General features: G+C 32.4%; 3 protein-coding genes across 3 annotated transcripts; 1 reads left to right on the top strand and 2 right to left on the bottom strand.

Moving 5' to 3' along the window:
* Positions 1-15,241: 15,241 nt before the first annotated feature.
* Positions 15,242-16,643, bottom strand: F4822DRAFT_443306 (uncharacterized protein; the record flags this gene model as incomplete). Its single annotated transcript, XM_051463092.1, has 3 exons — positions 15,242-15,636; positions 15,693-16,353; positions 16,407-16,643. The coding sequence occupies 3 exons, from the start codon at positions 16,641-16,643 to the stop codon at positions 15,242-15,244; spliced, it is 1,293 nt and encodes a 430-aa protein (XP_051316219.1).
* Positions 16,644-17,499: 856 nt separating this feature from the next.
* On the bottom strand, positions 17,500-17,783 carry F4822DRAFT_428779 (uncharacterized protein; the record flags this gene model as incomplete). The annotated part of the gene is made up of 2 exons (XM_051460970.1): positions 17,500-17,604; positions 17,721-17,783. 2 exons carry the CDS (start codon positions 17,781-17,783, stop codon positions 17,500-17,502), a joined length of 168 nt encoding a protein of 55 aa, XP_051316218.1.
* A 1,154-nt stretch (positions 17,784-18,937) lies between these two features.
* Positions 18,938-22,318, top strand: F4822DRAFT_443300 (uncharacterized protein; the record flags this gene model as incomplete). The annotated part of the gene is made up of 12 exons (XM_051463091.1): positions 18,938-19,300; positions 19,379-19,549; positions 19,607-20,015; positions 20,071-20,352; positions 20,405-20,583; positions 20,646-20,680; positions 20,760-20,771; positions 20,849-20,888; positions 20,947-20,974; positions 21,042-21,130; positions 21,181-21,533; positions 21,595-22,318. Exons 1-12 carry the CDS (start codon positions 18,986-18,988, stop codon positions 22,316-22,318), a joined length of 2,637 nt encoding a protein of 878 aa, XP_051316217.1. The 5' UTR covers positions 18,938-18,985.
* Positions 22,319-22,440: the final 122 nt, after the last annotated feature.

The raw sequence follows: 22,440 nt of genomic DNA, 5'->3' as shown, positions 1-22,440 counted from the left end.
AGAAAAGAATAATATTATAACCTAATAATTTATAATCATATCTTTCTAATCAAATAAGATATCAAATACCTAATCATAGAAAAACTATGGTAAACCAATCTGTTCTATTAGCTAATAGAATATAATATTCTATTCTGCTCCAGAGCAAAACAGAGTAAAAAAAATGCTACTCTGCTTTACTCCAGAGCAGAACAGAGTCAAGGAGATGCTACTCTACCTTACTCCAGAGTAGAACAGAATAAAAGAAGTGTTGCTCTATTTTATTCTAGAATAGAATAGAATAAAACAAAATAGAAAAAAAGATATTAAACTATATAACCATAAATATTTCCTTTATATCTAATTATTCTTTCTATAAGTTCTTTAATTATTAATCTAAGACTATTCTTTTAAGCATAATAAAAAGACTTTAAGCCTCTCTGACAAACAGAATGTACATAATTATTTAATCTATTATTGATATTATTACTTTTAAATCAAGAAAATCCCAGATTAGCCAATCCAACAACAACTATACCTCTCTGAGGCATAGGTTTGTCACACTTAAATTAATAAATACCTAATTCTATAAGGCCATATAATGGTTTAATAACTTATAATAATATTCCTTTAAGGTATTTATCTTTTAGTTTAGCTAATAATCATATAAAAATCATCCTTTGTATTGATATTTTAGATTGAATATATATTATGATTATATCCCATATCATAATCTTTATTCCTTAATAATATAATATGAAGGTAAGAATTAATATTAATTATTAATTTGCCCTTTAAATAATAGATATGTATGTTATAATGAATTCTTTATTAAGGTTGCTATATCCTTGGATCACAAGTCATAACTTTTTATAGGGAAAGAGGATATTCTTGGCCTTAATTTTATGAATCATCTTTAATTTGAAGATCGTTATGTCTTGGTGAACTATCTTATCATATATTTCAGGTTATAAGATGCCTTCTTTGAATAATGTATTTATCTCCTTTATATTTAATATTTCATATGATTTACTTAAGGTAATTATTTTTCTGTCCACTTGTAATTTGAATATGAAGATGAGGTTATCTTATTCTTTGATAATAAGGTATAGAATAATAATATGGAAGAAATTATCAATATATATGAGATCTTTTTCGGGGATAATTTTAAAATCATTGGGGTTGAACAAGGGTAGAGATAATTAGATCTTCAGTTTCTTTGTTGATTCTGGAATTTCCTTAGGTTAGATATATAATTTGACATGGGAGCTCCTGAATATCGATATGCCATCCGAAATATTAGAAACTATAATTACATTCTTATTAATAACTATAATAACTTTATATAAGCCTTTCCATCCATTCTTTTTACAATACATCAAGACTTTATTATTAATAGGTAATAATATAGATAATATCTTCTATATGTTAGGACCATTTTATATATTCAAAAAGTCTTTAATAGAATATTGAATCTTGATTTTTTTGATTTCCATCATGGCCTTCTAAATTACCTAAGCCTTTTGGATCTATAATAGAATAGATGAAAAGTCTATATTAATCTTAAGGTAAGCATTAAAAACCAGTAAAGTTAGGATAAATCCATCGGGATTAACTATGTCGTTAATTGCTTTAATGGCTATCTAAAGTTTAATTACTTTGGAACCAATGTCTTGCATTTTTTCCATGATAATTTTATAAGCTTTATAGATGGGGCTATAGTATTCCTTGACCTTGCTAATAAATCAATGCACTTCTACTAATACCTGGTAATAGGTAACTCTGGTAAAACATGCCTCATTTCAGAATTTAATGTTATTAAAGTTGATATTAACATCATAAATAATAATGTCTGGGAATCCCAGGTAAATATTAATCTAATATTACTTTAATATTTCCTAGGTTTCTTTAATAGATATATTTTTCAAAAATTATATTACCTAGAAATTAATGGCTACATTAACAATATAAAGGATAAGTTATTTATTTAAATATATAATATCAATAATTATCTTATAATTGAAATCTATATCTAGATCCCTTATTATAAATTTAAACTGTTACATTCCAAGCTGCGGGGTAACATATATAATATAGAATTGGAGAACAGTGACTAATTGGTTATTGGAAAGCTTTTACTTTATGGCTTAATTGGTTATCCCTAAACTAGTTCATGACATAGTAACCAATTTTACTTGCTGAAGTAGGAGATGTGGGTTCAATTCTTATAGTTATTAAATAAAAACTTCGTTGCTTTCCGAGCTTTTAGGCAACATCAATAATAGGTAGGCAAGGGGTCCTAGTTGACAGGGATGTTATCAGCTTGGAACCTTGGAATTTCCCTATATTATATTTTTAATATATAAGTATAAGGTTTTGTCCATCTTATAGCACGATATGTGTATCAGGAGGTATGAGGCTTAGTTCCCCTCATATAATATGGCATAGGGATATACCTTATAGAAAGAAGGTATGATGTTATGTTCCAAACTATAGGGTAACATATATAATATAGAATTGGAGAACAATAACTAATTGGTTATTGGGAAGCTTTTGCTTTATGGCTTAACTGGTTGTCCCCAAATTAGTTCGTGATATAAACCTTTATAAAAATTTTTTTTTAATTTGATAATAATGGTAGAATTTATTAATTTCTTTAATATCATTAATATCAATATTATAATTAGCTTTGTCCAATAGGTTATATAATTTATTAACTAATGAATAACTAAATTAGATATAAATGTGCTGTAGCTCAATCTCAGTAAAGAATGTTATATCTTCTAATTAAAACTATAGGTGTCCCCATTTTTGGATGACATTAATAATTATATTGTTTTTATAAATTAATTAATTAATAATATTATTAAAATATACCCTAAATTAATCTATATCTTTGATTAAGAATAAGAATGGGGTATCTGTGTCCATAATGTGGAAATCCATACAACTGAAAAGGGTATTTACCACGGTGGTTCCCAGGGATCTAATAGGTGATCTATTTCCAAACCTAATGTTGACTTTTTTAATGTGGTTGTCATCCAGTCCTAGTTGGTGATTTGGATGTTCCCTGATAAGGGTTAAGTATTGGTCTTTTCTGGTTATTAATATGTGGATGGTTTTGATATCTAATATAACTCCTTGGAAAATATCCTTGCTATATTAATTCAAAAAGAAAACAATATTAAACTAAAGATTAACTTTGGGAAGTAGGGTAGCGATGCAGTGTTGAAAAGCTTGATTAAACAGGTATGTAATAGTTATATATTATTAATCTATAAATTCCTTATTATCCAAGGTTAAGCTATTTATTTCTTTTTATTCAGACTCTATATCTGAGCTTTTAAATCTCTTATAATCTACCAAAAATACAATATAATTGTTTTTAAAAAGACATCTTTTAACTTTCTATTAGATATAGGCTTCTTTACATTCCTGTTCTAAATGTTTAATAAATTAATATCTTTCTTTCTTATAAACCCAGTATTAACATTTCCATACCCTTGGTAATTATTATTTGAAAAAGAATTTATCATCTTTATTACTATAGTAATATTTGTAGTCAATATAATAGGTGTTGGTGTTGTTATTATTGTTGCTGTCGATAAACAGGTATTATCATATTCCCTTCATAACCTTATAAATGCCAATAGATGTTTGGAACTTATTTATCAAATTTTCAAAATGGGTAGTAGGTTTAAAAAAAGTATATTGTAGTTGAAGAACAAGATAATAAATATAGTATACTATTATAATTAGCTATTATTCCCTTTTGAAATCTGGTTTTAATATTTTTTAATATAAAGAAAACTTGTCTAACATAATTTAAAATATTTCTAGGTTATTCTTTCTTTTATTCTGCTTTTCTACTTTAATATTAAAAAACATAATGACTATTTAATTATGATAATATTAGATCTTGTTTTATTCTATATTAAAATATTATTATATAGTAAAATATATATTAGTAAATATCTAGTATTAAGGGATGTTATATAAGAAATAAATAATTATTTATCCTAATAGAATTGTTAAGAATATTATATGGAATTATGATTATTTAATCTTATTGATATAATAGATATTTAAAAAGAACCTGAATTTATTTTCTAAAATGTTATATATTTTATTTATATAATTGTTCTCTTTGTTCTAAGCCTTTTTAAACTATCCTATAATAATTGATAGGTATATTTTATTGGATATTTTGACTAATGGAATAATATAGAATATAAGTTTTTATTGATTACTAACAGATATGATAACTTGATTAGATAATGAATTAAGTTTTGGGATAGGCCTTAGAACCATTTAGGAGAAGGAAATGTAGCCTTCTAAAGCACCTGTAGGCCCTGGTTCCTCAGTTGGAGATATTGTTGGAAAAGGTTATTATCCAGGGAATTGTCTAGATCCTAAAGGAATATTAATTTAAATATCTGGAAGGGATATAGATTATACATTCCCTTCAATTATTGGATATAATGGTAATAATTATCACTAATTATACCCTAGATAATAAAGATAAAGGTTAGGGAAAGGAAGGTAATTAAGGTAGTTAATATAGGGTAGATAACCAGGGAGGTAAGGATATTAATATAGATATTCTATATTAATATTATTTAGGAGGTTTGGTATAATTTATATAAAAGATATAGGCTGTCCTAGGTAAGGAGGGAATTAGGTGTTAAGGAGAGGTAAAGGCTGGATGTCAGAAAGGGATAGGACCTTTTCAAGAGGTGAAAGGTTGTTAGGTATTGTTAGTACATTATGTATTGGCTAAGGCCCAGGGGTTTGGCTATGATTGGCCAGAGTTGGTTACTGAGGCATGAGGTGGGGGGAAAGGGATTGGTTAATACTGTAACCAAAGAACTGGCACGAGGGATCAGGTGGTAGATCAATTGAAGTCATGTTTTTAATAATTTGTCCTATTAATATTATAGGTTGGTTAATACCTGGTAAAAATACTGGCAATTTTGTTAACCCAAATTGAATTGAATAGATCGACATTTTTTAAGGGTAGACCGGCCCTTATTCCATGTTATAAATCGATGTTTTCTATGTTAATATATTAGGCCATCTGGTTTTAGCCATTTCTAATTTGATTAAGTCTTATATTGGTAATTAAGATTGTATAATGAGATTAATTAAGGCTATTATAAAGTTAATATTATATTTTCTAACATAAATGTCTCTTTATATTAATATAATCTTAAGGATTATATAAAATATTTTAAGTATAACCTTGAAATCTATTTTTATAAATCCTTGGAAATATTTTTGGTATTATTTAAATATCTTTTTTATTATCTGGTATATCTCTGGCCTGCTATCTATTTTACTAAAGTCTTTAAAGATAAAGAATATCTAAGTTGTTTTTTAGGTATTTATGGCCATTAATAGGGTAATTTCCATCCAGTCTATAATTATATAATTAAATGACTAAATAAGAATAATTCTTTATTTTTAAAAATAATTAAAGAATTATATAAAGGTAATTATATTTTCTTTTCCAATATTTTATTATATAGTTGTTTATTATGATATGTTATATGGTTGTTGTGTAGTGGCTTGTATAGAACTTTCCGTTTGGTCATTAAATATGTTTAAAAATTAATGGAGTAAGGTAAGTGGAAGAAGGAAGCTAATATTATTTGTATTATTATAATGGAGTCTTTTAGTTATTATAATAATGACTTTTTTAACCTTATTAATCTATGTTACTAATTATTTAACAATATTGATTAATGTTAATAGGTATATATATAAATAAAAGAATAATATAATAAATAAAGCAAAGTAATGGGGGTGAGATGATGTATATTATGATATCTAAGGAAGAAAGGTCTATCTACCTGAGTAGGCAAGAAGGTAACCTACTTAAAGGGAATTATGATGACTAAGTAGATCACGTGTCCTTCACCTATGCAACCATCACTATTCTTTTCCTCTTTGGTTAAAGATCTTTACCTTCCTTTTCCTTCCTATCTTTTCCATCATCATCATTATCATTATCTGGAGATCCAGGAGATATCAATTATTAAAAGATTTCTAATAGAGATCTTTTAGGGGTTTTTCTTAGTCTAGCCTCCTTCAAAGCCAACTTTTTTTTAAGCCTTTTAATTTCTTTAAGGGCAGCCACTGTTCTAGCTTGTTAATCAGAGATTTCTTCTTCTTCCTGGTCATCCCCTCCTGTTCTGACATTAATTTCCTCCTATATTTCCAATTCTGGGACTTATAAATATATCTTAAGAGACACCATTTTATCAATAAATTGGAATACCTTTTCTATTAGTAATAGGTTCTAAATAATATAAATAAATATAAATATTCTGGGTAATAATAGATTAGGTTATTATAAATCATCTAAGTTTTCATTTTAGAATTCTTTTTTATTTAATTTTTCTTTATTTTTTAGGTCAGGATCTACCAGTTTATCCCATATCTAATCATAATATCCTTTAAAAGGTAATTTTTAAAAGGTATAAAAATTTTCTATTTTATCTTTAAAGGTTAATGAAATAAAAAAAGATTTGATTAATAATAATAAAGGGATATTCTATAGATAATTCATATCATTTCTTAACCTAATATTAATATTAATTAAAAAATTATCAAAATATAACAAACCTATGTCTCAAAAAGGTATAGTTATTACTAAATTAATTAATCCAGGATTTTCTTAATTTAAAAATAACAATATCAGTAATAGGTTAAGTAATTAAATATATTCTATTCATCAAAAAAGCTTAAAATCCTTTTATTATACTCAAAAGAATAATCTTAAATTAATAATTAAAGAATTATAAAAGAATAATTAAATATATAAGAGAATTATAATAATTATATAAACATCCTTTATTATTACCTTTCTTATAGATAAGATTAGATCTCTTCATCTATATTCATCCCCTATTACACCCACTGGATAAGACTGGATATACTCATCTATATTCATCTATATCACATTTCACTGGATAAGACTGGATACCCTCATCCATATTCATCCATATCACATATTATGCACTCCTGCCCCACTTCAGCAAGGAAAAAGATTTCCTCCAGGGTCTTACACCCCTGTAGGCCTGTATGGTTTGTGACATGCTGCTCTGGTTGACTCCAAAACAAAAAAGGGTAAAGCAGGATGGAAGGAAGGATATTAAACTATATAATCATAAATATTTCCTTTATATCTAGTTATTTTTTTTATAATTCTTTAGTTATTAATCTAAGATTATTCTTTTGAGTATAGTGAGAGGATTCTAAACCTCTCTGACAAATAGAATGTATTTAATTATTTGATTTATTATTAATACTATTACCTTTAAATTAAGAAAAACCCTGGATTAGCCAATCCAGCAATAATTATACCTCTCTGAGGCATAGGTTTGTCACTGTGAGGGCTCGTGGCCCAATAAAACTGAAGCTCAAGACATAGGCCTTGAGTGAGCCAGCATCATAAAGGAATATATAACTTTAAGGATTTCTTTGAAAGACTTAGACTAATAATTGCTCTTTAGTCCTTTTAATTTAAAGATTCATTACCATATAATATACTTAACCTTCTGATATATTGTTATAATTTTAAAAGGATTTTATAATCATAATAAAGATCCAGGAATTTCATTAATTAATTAAAACTACTATTAAGATCTCAATATTTGTTACTAAGATTCAACTAGTACAAAGAAAAATACCAATGATTATACCTAGATTTGTTTAGTTATCCCTAATCACATTCTTGATCCATATTGTTAACTTCTATAATATCATGGCATAGTGGATCAGGATTATCTATGGAAATATAAATAAAACCAGGATTTTTATTAAGAATATTATTGAACTGGCACGTTGCCAACACTGTATTAGGATATTGATATAGAACGGGTATTGTGAATACCATCAGATGTATGTTAATTGTTCTTTATGATGAAAAACTTATTCTTAAACCGCCTTTAGGTTAATGTAGATTACCTTAGAATAATAACTAAGATCATTAATGGAGAAGCCATTCAATTATTTCGATAAGAATAACCATGGGTAAAAAAGGGATGGTATTATTTCTCCTTCTTTAAGAAATCTGTCTGAATTGAAGCAACCCATAAACTTGGTTTCTTTTTAGGAGGGGTATCTATTTGGACCCTTCGAAAACAATTTTACTACAATCTAAGATATATGATCACTAATAATTAAACTATAGGTCATTTTAATCCCCAAATATTAAGATAATTAAGTGAAGACCAGGTTTAGGAACTTCTAAAATGCCTCCTTTTAAAGGGATTAACTATGTTTGGAGGATCAAGCAGCATAGAAATAAACATGATGAATGAAGAAGAATTAGCCAAACTTAAAAAACTGGTAGAATGATGAAAGGTTATAGCCTTGGTAATGGCTAAATTACATATATTAGAATAATTGGAGAAACCCTGGCTTTGTTTTAAAATAGAACTTTAAATATTCAATGGAAAATAAATAAATTATTCCATTTGGAAATTAGTGGTAAAAAAAAAAGTGTGAATAGATAAAGATGCCTTAAGATCTAATAGCAAAGCCACTGTATATCTATTTAGGAAATTAGGAATTACTATTTAATGAATGATTATTAATTGGTATGCAAAGCAAAATAATTTAATACCCGAACAACTCATGGAACACCTAAATAAACTCTTTATTGACCCAAACATGGCAGGGAAAGCCTTATCAAAGTTATAAGATCTTTATTAGGGATCAGAGGAATTATTTACCACATTCATACCCAAGTTCAAACACCTGTATATAGATGTAAAGTTCATAAACAAAAGAGCAATTATAGGAATCCTTAAGAAGATGGTTAATAAGGAATTAATTAGGGTAGTTATTCATTATTGGTATAAATCAAATGTAATAATTTTCATTTGGAACCTATATATGGTTAGTTTAATAATTAAGGGATTCCATTATAAATGAAAAACATAAAATAAAAACTAAAACATAATTCCAACCATTATTTAACTAACAAATATAGACTTGATGGAATGGAAATCAATATTAATTATCTGGGGAGCCAAACTATCCCGATTAACTGACAAAGAAAGAAAAAGGTTATGTAATATGGGAGCCTGCTTTCGCTATCGTAAAATTGGATATATGACAAAGGATTATAACAGCTAACAAAGTAGTGTAATCATTAGATAAGCAAAACTAAACTGGGCTAACAAAATTAAATTATTTAAGATCCAACTAGCTGAACTTAAAGCCACTAAGGCCTAACCAAATTAATAACCTATTAAACCATTAATAAAAGAATTAGACTAAGAAAAACAGGGTTTTCTATAAGCCAGGAAAAACCATAACCTAGCAAAGGAAGATTAAGGGATGATCAAATTATATAAGAAAAGATAAATAACAAAAGATAATATATAGAAATATCAATAGGAAATATTATGATCTAAGCTTTTATCAATTTAGGATGTTTGATTATTACCATAATCTCTTTACATATAAAAACATTAACCATTTAGACACTAGATATTACCCCTAAGCCCTTAAAGTAAATCATAGAATAAATGGAACCTATTATAATAAATAAAATAATTGAATTTGATATTACTTACAGAGAATTTAAAGAAAGATTATAGGCTTATATAATTCCAGGATAAAGTAATAATTTTATACTTAAAAGGAAGTGACTAGACAACCATAATATATCCCTAAAAAAAGCCAATAGGCAGGAGGCTATCCTAAAACCTAAGGAAATAAATTTTAAAACCTTCTAGACAGATCTTGGTAAAGAAATCTTAGTCTTTATAATAACATTTAAAGATATTACTATAGCCCTAAAAGAAAAGACTAAAGCCATTCTAGAAATGCCTAATTGACTAGACCTAGTAATTAATATATTCGATCCCAAGAAGGCTACAGAATTACCTCCTTACCGACTAGATATGGACCTAGAAATAAGGCTCAAGGAAGGACAGAAACCACTAACAAAACCCATCTATAATATAAGCAAAGGAGAATTATTGGTCTTCTAAAAAATGCTGAAAGATTTAATGGACGCCAGCTATATCTAAAACATCAAATCAAATATAGGATTGCCAGTCTTGTTTGTTAAAAAACCTGGAAAAGGGTTTCGCTTTTGTATAAACTATAGGGAATTAAATAAATATATAGAAAGAGATGCTTACCTTTTATTTCTGATTAGAAATACCTTAGCTAGAATCTCAGAAATTAAATATATATCCAAAGTGGATATTATTACAGTTTTCTATAGGATCAAATTAATATTAGGTTTAGAATTATTAATGGCATTTAGAACACCACTAGGAATGTTTAAGTATATTGTGATATCATTTGGCTTAACCAATGCCCTTATAACATTCCAGAGATATATTAACCAAATCTTAAAGAAATAGATTGGATAAAAGATATTAACTTATATAAATAATATCAAGATCCATAAAGGGAATATCCCTAAAGAATACTAGGTCCTAATACTGGAGGTATTAAGGATTTTAGATGACATAGGGCTCTAATATAACCTCAGAAAATGTCAATTCATGGCCGATAAAATTAAGTTCCTAGGCTTCATAGTAGGGCCAGGAATTGGCATAGAAGTAAACCTAAAGAAGATGTAAATTATCCTTAATTGGCAAACCCCAACAAACTTATATAACCTATAAGGATTTTTGGGATTTGCTAATTTCTATAGGGACTTTATGGATGGATATTCTAATATAATAGCGTCCTTAATAGTGTTAATAAAGAAAAATACTCCTTTTACTTGGGATACTAATGTACAAAAAGTTTTCAACAAACTTAAGGAAGCTTTTGTTAATCTATTAACACTGGTATCCTTTAACCTAGAGGTGGAAACTGCATTGTTATATGATTCCTCTGGTTATGCCTCAGGAGTAAAATATTCACAGAAGGGATTAAATAAACTATAACATTTAGTAACCTTTTGGTTAAGAAAATTTTCCAAGGAGGAAATTAATTATCTGATCTATGACAAGGAAATATTGGCCATTTATTAAATAATTAAAAAATGGGGATATTTCCTTAGGGGAATATCTTTTATAATCTGGTTAGATCATTGGAACCTTATGTATTTCTAGGAAAGACAAGAATTCTTTCAGAAATAGGTAAATTAATTTTAGGATCTAGGGGAGTATTAATTTTTAATTAAATATAAATTAAGAATTTAAATGGTAATGGCAGATATTTTCTCCTGAAGAAGTCAGGATATACCTATTAACATCTTTAATAAACATCTGGTATATAAGATAAAAAAGGTTCTGTCCCTATAAGGAAAAGATTTTTTAATGGTTTTAGGAACATCTCTAGATTCCTTAGAATTAGATAAAGAAATAAGGTTATTAATTACATCCTTAATTATGAAAGAAGCATGGCAGGCCAACCCTAATCAGGATAACCTAAAAGATAAGACTATGGTAATTAAGGAACTATCTTCACCATTTAAAAACAATAAACTAAGTCTACTCTAAGACCAAGCCTTAAAGAATAATAATTATTAACATCTGATTAAGAAATTAATTATTAATAATATTTATTTATTTCCTAATAATTAGGGTTTTCCATGGCAAATCTTAGAATGCTCTATAGATGATTAAGGAAGACCCCTTTAATATAATCAATTATGGATTCCTAGATATAAACCTTTACAAACTAAGCTTATCTAAAGAATCTATAATTCTAAATTTATAAGGCATCCAAGATGGATTATTATTAGGGATTTAATTTTAAAGAATTATACCTAGTTTGGGTTTATTAAGGATGTTAAGAGGTTTATAGTAAATTATCTTATTTATAATAAGGGTAAAATCTGGAGAGAAGTGAAGAAGGGATTGTTAAAATTATTATTAATATCTTAAAGATTATGGGCAGAATTTATGATGGATTTTATTAGGTCCTTCCCACTGTCGGGAGGCTTAGACTATATATTAGCCGTTATTGACTGGTTGATAAAGGTATAAATATTAATTTTAATAAAGGATCTCATTATATTATTAATAGTTGAACAACTATTAATACATGTATTTTTATATTATGGATTATCAATAATAATAATTTTAGATTAGGGATCACAGTTTATATAACTTTATTGGGAAGAAATCTATTGGAGATTTAATATCAAGTGACAATTCTTAACTATCTACTACTTTGAGACTGATAGAGCCTGAGAAAGAGTCTATACTGAAATGAAAGCATATATTAAGAACTTCTGCTCTTATGTATAAGATGATTAGGCTTAATTATTATCATAGGTTTAACTAATCTTAAATGGGAGAACCATAGGGAACATTGGAATATTATCATTTTTTTTTAATTATAGATATTATAAAAATGTAATAATATTTGTTAAGGAAATTATAGGAGTTTCTTTAAGATTACTAATATTTAATGTTTAGAAATGGTTTAAGAAATTAGAGGAGGTTATGGGGTTTATTAGGGCTTTTATGGTATTAGTTAATAAAAACCAAAAAAAGGTAGTTAATAGGAGAAGATAACTTGTAAAGGATTTTAAAAAGGGGAATATAGTTTATTTATAAATAAAAAACCTCCAAATTAGAAGATCCTTAAGAAAGTTAGATTGGCTAGCTAGACCTTATAAAGTCCTGGGATAAGTAGGTAGCCATACAGTCTGACTAAATGTACCAAGAAGAATACACCTAATCTTCCATGTAAGCCTATTATGTTGGGTATTAACGAATCCATTATTTTTATAAGAATTCCCAAAGGAAGAACCTGGATTAGTTACAGAAGTAGAATGTTACGGTAATCCTAAAGTTACAGAAGGTGAATATTTTGTTAAATCAATAGTGGATATAATCACAGATAAAAAAGGCCAAAGATTAGTTAAGATTAAATGGACAGGATAGGAAGATCTCATATGGGAACCAATAGAATACATATAAGATACCCTTGTTTGGGATGAGTACGTCAACAAAAATGGGTAATCATAATCAAAAGATGAAGAAAATTTAATGGAGGGGGGGCTTAATTGTGAGGGCTTATGGCCTAATAAAACTGAAGTTTAAGATATAGGCCTTGAGTGAACCAGTATTGTGGAGGAGTATATAACTTTGAGGATTCCCTTGAAAGACTCAGACTGATATGTCACGAACTAGTTTGGGGATAACCAGTTGAGCCATAAAGCAAAAGCTTCCCAGTAACCAATTAATCATTAGGAAGCTTTTACTTTATGATTCAACTAGTTATCCCTAAATTAGTTCATGATATAATGATTAATTTTATCTGTTGAAATAAAAGATGTAGGTTTAATTCCCATAATTATTAGATAAAAGCTTTGTTATTTTCTAAGCTTTTAGGCAATATTAATAGTAGGCAGGTAAGGGGTCCTAGCTAGTAGGGGTATTACCAGCTTGGAATCTTGGAGTTTCCCTATATTATATTCTCAATGTGTAGGTATAAGGCTTTGTCCATTTTATAACATGATATATATACCAGGAGGTATGAGGTTTAATTCCCCTTATATAGTATGGCATAAGGATATACCTTATAGAAAAAAGGTATGATATTATATTCTAAATTATGGGGTAATATATATAATATAGAATTAAGGAATAGTAACTAATTGGTTACTAGGAAACTTTTGCTTTATGGCTTAATTAGTTGTCCCCAAATTAGTTTGTGATATGATAATTATTCTCTAATCCTTTTAATTTAAAGATTCATTACCATATAGTGTACTTGACCTTCTGGTATATCGTCATAGTCACAGGAATATCTTATAAATGATTTATATCATTTTTTAATTTAGTATTAATATTGATTAAAAAATTATTAAAATATAATAAACTTATTTTATCACAAACTAATTTAGGGATAATTAGTTAAACCATAAAGCAAAAACTTCCCAATGATCAATTAGTTATTATTCCCCAATTCTATATTATATATATTATCCCATAATTTGGAATATAATATCATACCTTTTTTCTATAAGGTATATCCCTATGCCATATCATATAAAGGGAACTAAGCCTCATACCTCCTGGTATACATATCATGCCATATAAGATAGATAAAACCTTATACCTATATACTAAGAATATAATATAAGGAAATTCCAAGGTTCTAAGCTGGTGACACCCCTGTTAACTAAGATCCCTTACCTATCTATTATCAATGTTACCTAAAAGCTCAGAAAATGATAAAGCTTTTATCTAATAATTATAGGAATTGAATCCATATCTTCTATTTTAACAGGTGAAATTGATTATTATATCATAAACTAATTTGGGGATAACTAATTAAACCATAAAGCAAAAGCTTCTCAATGATCAATTAATCACTGGGAAGCTTTTACTTTATGGCTCAACTGGTTGTCCCCAAACTAGTTCATGACATATTTCTTAAAGAGGTATAATTATTATTAAATTAATTAATCTAAGGTTTCTTAATTTTAAAAATAACAATATTAATAATAGGTTAAATAATTAAATATATTCTATTTATTAAAGAAACTTAAAATCTTCTTATTATATTTAAAAAAATAATCTTAAATTAATAATTAAAAAATTTATAAAAAGAATAATTAAATATAAAAGAAATATTTATGATTATATAATTTAATATTTTTTTTTCTATTTTGCTTTATTTTCTTCTATTCTGGAGCCAGCTAGAGCAATATCTTTTCTACTCTGTTCTATTCTGGAACAAGATAGAGCATTATGCTCTGTTAATTAACAGAATAGACTGCTTACTGTAGTTTTTCCATAATTAGATACCTGATACCCTATCTAGTTAGAAAGATATAATTGTAAGTTATTGGGTTATGATAAAAGGCTTAAAATCCTCTCATTATATTTAAAAAAATAATCTTAGATTAATAATTAGAAAACTTTTAAAAAGAATAATTAAATATATAAGAAATTCTAATAGTTCATATAATCCAATATCTTCCTCTTCTACTCTATCTTATTTCATTTTATTCTGACTTATTCTATTCTGCTTTCTTCTACTCTATTCTGCTCCATCGCCCCACAAGAACAGAAATCCCATCCAGGGTTTTACGATAATTGGTCCTTCTCTACTCCTCATAATGCAAAGGTTGGTTACAGAACATTAGTTCGTGACAATTTATCATAGATAATTAATTATCTTAAATTTTATTCATCTTTTAAAAATAGATATAAATTCTTAAGTTATAATAAATAATAACAGTAATAAATTCATTACAAATTTATATTCATTTTTTATTAATAATTTATAATTTATATATATTATTATAAACTTTTATTTATTTCTTATTTAATTTCCTATGTTTCAAAGGGGATGGAAAGGGCCGTTCGCCATTACTATCGTTTCTATTATCTTTACTGAAGTCAGATTCTTTAAGATCTAATACCCTGGCGTTCGCTGCCTGAACAGCATCTTCTCGGTTCCGCCACGCTAGCTCTCTTAAGTTGCGGAAGGCTGTGGCTCCGCTAACAAAAGCCCGTCGATGTGATTTCATGCTGTACGCATCAAGGAGAGTCATCCAGTACTCAGGCAATCCACCCGGGGAGTCTGACTTAGGACAAGTGACATGATGAGCATACAATGACAAGATGCCGCCAATATATGTTGCACTAAAAGTATAGGCCTTGTTATCAAACGAAGGTTCCACTGCCATGAAGTTCTGAAGAGAATTCACTGAAAAAAAGTTAGCTAAAGGTTCTTATATTAAGAAGACTTTAGAAAATACTTACTAGCTCGAGCACCATATGCTCCGTCGTTAAGGACTTGTCTCTCAGCAATGATAAGTGAACCTTGCGGGCCTTTCACTTCAATAAAGAAGTTGGGTGCGACCAACGCATGTTGAGCTGATGTTTTCGGTGTGATAAACATGCCCAATGCATCTTTTACTGTTGTATGAACCGCAATAGCACGAGTGCCGTCCCAGATATCAGGTTTAGGTTTGACTACACCCTTATAACCTATCGCCTGCATATTGTTAAAAAGGTCGTTATATCTGCTTGAGATCTTCGAGTGTGCTTCACATTCTTGTATGTGTGGAATAATGGTGTGCGTGACACAGGCTTCTGACACATCTCGAAATTTCGCCTTTACAGATTGAAAGTCTTCTTCGGTAAAAACCCCTAGGTCCAGGGATTGCCTCCTCTCGGTCATCACCTGATAGATATCATCCATATTCTCTGGAGTGGGGAGTTCACGTTCTTCAAACGGCTGATGCGGCATATAAATCCCATACTTGGCCATCATCTGTTCAAAGTTTGCATCATAGGCTGACACACGTTTAGCATCTGGATTTTTTATTCTAGCTATTGTCGATTCCGATAGATATTCAGCCATTGTCGGTAAAGACATCACGATTTCGCTAATATCAGGGTTGTCTTCGGGCTCAGGGCACTAGACTGTATGTGAATAATCACGACTTTATGGTGCGATTTGGCAAGGCTTACTCCTCGAAGATCCGTTGTATCTGGGCCGCCTTGTCTTGAAAAGCGGGCTAGGGATGGTAGTGGTTCGGAATATTGCTCCTTGCGCCCAGCCGGGTTTAACGTATTCCTACGATCGAACTCGCGGAGGGCGCGCTCTGTAAGAAATATTTTATCAAGGCTGTCGTAGAACTCGGGTGGGAAATTGTCGGGTTCGAGGTTGGAGTCGGAAGATATATTCTGTCGTTTATATGATAACATATCTATTTATTTATAGTTGGCTTACTTTAAGGGTTTTTTAAATAGGAAAATAGTTTTAAAACACGGTTATAAACTAATAGATGAAACATATGCGTTATTGTGAAACAGGAAAAAAAAAACAAGATCTATAAAGTGTTACATAAAGGGACGCTTTGTGTAATGTTTTATACTAGGTGACCGACCTACCTTTTAAAGGGCGGAGGAGAGAAGGGAAGGGAAGGGAAGGTATATACCATAGTTAAATATGGACTTGAGACAGCTGTGAGACGAAATTCGAATCTAAGTGCCGTTTGCAGATGTCGCCCTTTGTCAGAGGTTAAATCTTGCCTATATCATGAAACTGCTATTCTTTCAAGTTCTTAGGGCCTCATACGAAGCTGTAGGTCTTGATTCTCAAAGAAATATTTACGACTACTAGTTCAAAATCTACAAGAAAAAGCGGAAGACAACACTGTAAATGTTTATAATGGCATCATGAATTCTTTACGAGGGCATATAAAGAAGCTTGTCTCGAAGTCACGACTGGCGTATCATTTAACAAGGATCGAGCTACTATCTTTTTCCAAAATTGGGGCGCGCTTTTAAGATGATCCTTGAGGAATAACCAGGTCGGAGATTTCATGTTCATTGCACTCATTTATCTTGTACCTGCTAGTAACTCTGTCCATCCGTCTACCCATCTGTTAGGTCATCACCGCACGTCGAGGAGGATTCGTCCCGAGTAGCCGGCTGTGCATCAAATCTCGCCGTCCTCTAATTCGTCGTATAGGTAGTGAGAGGTAAGTTGGCGACGGGCACCATCTCCGGTCTGGACGTGAGCCTCCTTTGCAACGGGCGCATTGGCTTTATTTCGTTTTCAAGGACTCTCCGTATCGCCGGGCTGAAGGAGTGCTCCGTAGTGGTCTCTGGCTGTGGCAGCGTCCTTGAAGCCGGCTTTGGCGGCCAGCTTCTCCCAGTTGATCTAGACCTAGCTTAGCTCGTACCATAATGCAAGCAGGCTGAAGGCACAAGGCGAAATAATAATAAAAAAGAAAAAAAGGCGCGTACCTCTGGCTTCATGTCGACCCATTCCTATACTTTGACGACAGCCATTATGTCACTTGCGGTGATGGGGTCAGAAATCGCTGCTTTAGAGGCCATCTTGGTTCTTCCGTCAGTCTGGATTGTTTGGTTAGGCGATAGGTTGTGTTGGTGAATATACGCGTAAGATGGGGGGGACTGCCGCCGGTTTGTGGAATACTGGTGAGGACGAGTGTGTTTGTGGTAGAAGGTACGGTCCGCTCTACCGACAAGTGCCCGGTAGTCCCTTATTCGTTTCCGGGTCTCTACCAACTCACACTGCTCAGAAATTCTTTGCTTCTCCTTATCATGAGCCACTGGTTGAGCGTTGAGTTATTACAGGTTCCTGGTTTGAGTATCCAGATCTGTATATTTCTGCACATGGCTATCACATCTGCAGATATTTAGGTGATGATGGAAACCAAAGTTCAGCCGCTCTACTCAATCCTCACTTGGTGGCGGACTTTTAGGTCGCTAAGCGTAGTGCTCCTGCATATCTTTGTCGCTAGCATCGCTGGCAAGCAGCGACACCGTGTCATAGAAGAAATCAGGACCAGATTGGGAGCCTGTATTAGGTTCCAGGCATATGAAAATGACACAATATATGCTCAAGATGAAGTCACTAGACGTGAGGGGTCGAACTTTGGAAAACTAAGGATTTGTCTCCGAGTGAGTATTTGCTTGATAATTGTTAAAAGACAAATTGTTGATGACTTCTTCGTATCATCAGGTCAAACAGCAATGTAGAAGGATTTTTTATTCATTCCAACTGGATGTGCCCCAAGTGAATTATCCTCAAGGTGCATTCACTCGAAAAGGGTGAATATAGATAAGGTATAACAAAGTTCCATTCGGATTAAGGAAGTAATAAATATATGTATGTCCGTTTCGACCATCATAAGCAATCCCTTTATAGTAACTTTTTATTTGGTATTATACTTTTATGATCTACTTTGAACTTACCTCGCCCCAGAAGAAGTTATGAATGTACCCAGGTGGCCATGTCGTCAACCGCAAACAGATAACACTACCGTTTTATGTTTTCTTTATAAGGTTTAAACTTGATGCATGATTTCGGTAATTTTTTAGGTACGATATTAATACTATCCTTTGTCGTCTCATTCCTATTATATATGATAAAGGAACAATAACAGCTTTTTTGCCGATATTTATGGTATGGGCCGTAAAACTAAATAGAATTTAACCGAATATATGTCACGTACTTAGACTTGGATCGGATTATCAATAATTCAGTATCGTCTTTAGTTTAATATAATAACACCATGGATGCTGTCGCCTACCTTCAGGATGCGCAGGATCAGAGTTGGGTATTTAGAAGATATAGGGAGGAGGGATTGGACTATCAGTCTTCGGTAAAACAACTATTTGGATTCAGGCACATTGTTGGGCACATACAACTTCCAGCTCAAGGCAGTCCACAAATTTTTTTTGGCAATCGACCTAAAATGAAAAAACATCTCGCCAACTTCATGGAACGTACACCCTTGGCACTTGGTCAATTAAACAATTTAGACTTTTCAGGAACGAGAAACATTCAAGAACGATTTGAAGAGTTCACGGATTGGTTTGGACAGGATGTGAGTGTCCATTTTACGATGTTCCAATGCACCACCCGAAACAACTACTCGAATGGAGGCTAAATTATGAAACTATAGCATCTTAACGAGTTTAAGAGGTCGCTAGGGTGGGGAGGGAACGGTATAACATGTCTCTATTCACGGAACACTTACGGGTCGATAGACACGGCGCCGCGGGAGTTTATTGTCAAATTCCCAGTACATCATAGAACATCTAGAGCCCTTGTACTGGAAGTGCATAATACAAAGGTATTTATTTATGTCCAATTACATAGTTTACTTTGACAATAGCTGAGCACAAAATAGAAACTCAAAGGCTCGGCACATTGCATCAAGCTAATCGAACCAGAAGACATTGGCAAGTTCGTAGACACGAGTCCTCCATTGGTACTTTCAGATGATTTAAGTTCCCAAGAGAGTTCAAGTGGGGACGAAAGCACTGTTGAAGGGACCGATAGATATAATCCGGAATACTGGCGAAATGTGCGGGAGGAGCGACGAAAGAAAAGAATAGGGACTACCAGTAATCCACCTCAAGGGGTGAAAAGAAAACGACAAGCGGGTAAAGAGCCGATTTGGGATTTTATGATCCTTGAGTACATGGAACATGGGGATTTACAAGGGCTCATTTCTAAGCTGGCGCATGAAAAGAATAAAGGCACAGGGTCTTTGGGGAAGGTCCCTAATACTGTTCTCTGGTCTTTTTGGCTCTGTCGTACGTTGAATTGTGTAGCTTCAGATCAAAGGAGTAAACTAATCAGGATATGTAGTTATACGGGCTTGCATTGCGATGGAGTATCCTCCACGGAAATTCCATCCCAACCGAGACAGATCCGGAACGAGGCTCGGATTATTTCAGCGCATCTCTAATGGCGCGTCTGGAATACGGAATCTGCTGAGCCTTAAATCCAGTGGACGCTCCCCTACACACGAAGAGCTTGCCGATAACATAAGATCGCGGGGGAAAGGCGACCTTACCGAAACTATCCCGACCGGCTTCAGGGCCTCTAGACGACAGAATTTCGTCCATTTCGATATTGATCCGACAGACGGTAAGGCATCTCCCCGTATGAGAGGGCATTATACTTACAACTCTCTCGTTAGTGTTAATTGGTGGGCTTGAATTGGATGCCGATGGGGTTGACTCCTGGGAAGAGGCCCGTCGAGAATCACAAGCGAATAGGGGCTCTGCGGGAGAACCGATTCCAATATCAGATGTTCAATACTTGGAAAGAAGAATGGACAGAGTACACTTTGAGCACGAACTAGTCCCAAAACTTAAAGTAAGGTCCCATTAACCAGCAGAGTCGTCGGGTTCATAGGCTAAAAATGTTTCGTATAATAGATGGCAGACTTTGGATTATCGGATAAGGTCAAAACGTAAGTTACCTTTATCACCCCTTACTTGTTTGTATATAGCCCCTTTTTAATTATTTCGCTAACATTTCTATTTCGATAGTTTTAAGCGCAAGTAAATACTTCTCTTAAGTATAGTATCCTCTGCTTTGATATATAACTTACCCTATTCTCTTTGAGTAAATACTACAGTGATCGACGGCATAGGTGCAAACATGGTTTCTATGCACCAGTAAGTAATGCTGGCGAAGAGTGCATACAGACCTTGAATATTAACGAAAAACTTCTAGGAACAATTCGGCGAAGAGTGGGATCATAGTACGTTACCTACTTAGTTACGCGCGTTTATTGCTTGGAGTCAATTACTGATCGGAAAATAACATAGTACCCCCTTTGAAAGACGGACTCCATCTCGCGAATTCAAAAGTTGCCGGAAACTATGGTCCTCATACGAATGTCTGGGGCATCGCATGGGTAAGAAGGTTTGAAATGTCTTGTTTAATGACTTAACTGATGTGTTGAAGGTTATGTGGATGCTCATTACTAAATATACTCCACCCACTCCCCCAGAAGCCCAAATACCCTACGATCTAGATGTCAACATTAATATTGACGACGACTCCGACGTTGATAATCCCTTTGACCCGCATGAGCGCCACGAAAACATCCATTCTCAGTTACCAGAAGGTGCGCGGATATCTTATTGCCCATATATTATGGACCCGGCATCTGCGGACTCCTATGCCTGGGCCGATAAGGACCTCCGAGAAAGGGTATATCAATGTATGTACCATCGCCCTCAAGATCGCCCCACTTTAGAAGTCCTATTGAAAGAGGCCGAAGAGAAAGTCCAGAATGGTGTAGGCGAAGACCACCAGTTTGTACGGCGATGGGTTCAGCATTGGATCTATAACCCCCCAGAAGACGTGGAGAAAAAGGCCCCCAGTTTTGCCTCCATCTGTCCCTCCAGGTTCCCCTCCAGCTCAGGGAGGTCTTTTTGAAATACAGAATATCATGAGCGGTCTCTTGCTCGGCAGCGTGCCAACGGAAGCCCCCGGTGGAATTCCAAACAAGGCCGGCCAGGATAAAGACAAAATTGATAAGGATGAAGAGGAAGACCCCATGCAAGCACTAGGTCTATACGACCGGGTGCCCGAAGACGCCGCTAAGAGGCGGTTCCAAAGAAAATTCCCTGGCCAGTTGTGGAGAATAGGTTACAATGGAGAAGGTGTACCACCGTCTAGGCGAGGTTTCATGGCGATGATTTATAGCTTAAGAGCTCAATTCGGGTTACCAAGCCATATAAGACGGCCAAACTCCACCGACCTACTCGGCATATATCAAGAACTATGGGATAGGGGGGACTTTAACCGTGTAATGAACACAATCACGGCAAACGGAGAGACGAGAGAAAATGGCCCCAGGGAGCCGGAGCTTTTAGCTGCGGTTTTGAGTGAATGGGCACGGCGCAACGGGCTACGGGTGAATTTAGGGGTCCTGTATAGATTCAATCGAGAGCCGCCCAAACAGAAGACATCGAGTCAAGGGAATCTAGGAACAATTATATACGACGGCAAGTTTCAGCACCCTAAGGTGCTGTGGATATATAACCAAGGCAATAACCATTGGACGAGCGTCGAAGAAGAAACAGGCGAGGCTTAGTAGCTGGGTAAAATTACATAACCCGGACGATGTATAGATATTGTATAGAAATTGTATAGTACAAGTTAATATTTTAAACAGGAGATACAGGTATTTTATCTACGTATATATCCTCTATTTAC

This window comes from Hypoxylon trugodes (genome assembly GCF_022578975.1).
Source record: "Hypoxylon trugodes strain CBS 135444 unplaced genomic scaffold F4822scaffold_4, whole genome shotgun sequence".
Classification (NCBI taxonomy): domain Eukaryota; kingdom Fungi; phylum Ascomycota; class Sordariomycetes; order Xylariales; family Hypoxylaceae; genus Hypoxylon; species Hypoxylon trugodes.
Note: the sequence above shows the minus strand (reverse complement) of the source record. Positions and strands in the feature narration are given on the sequence as shown.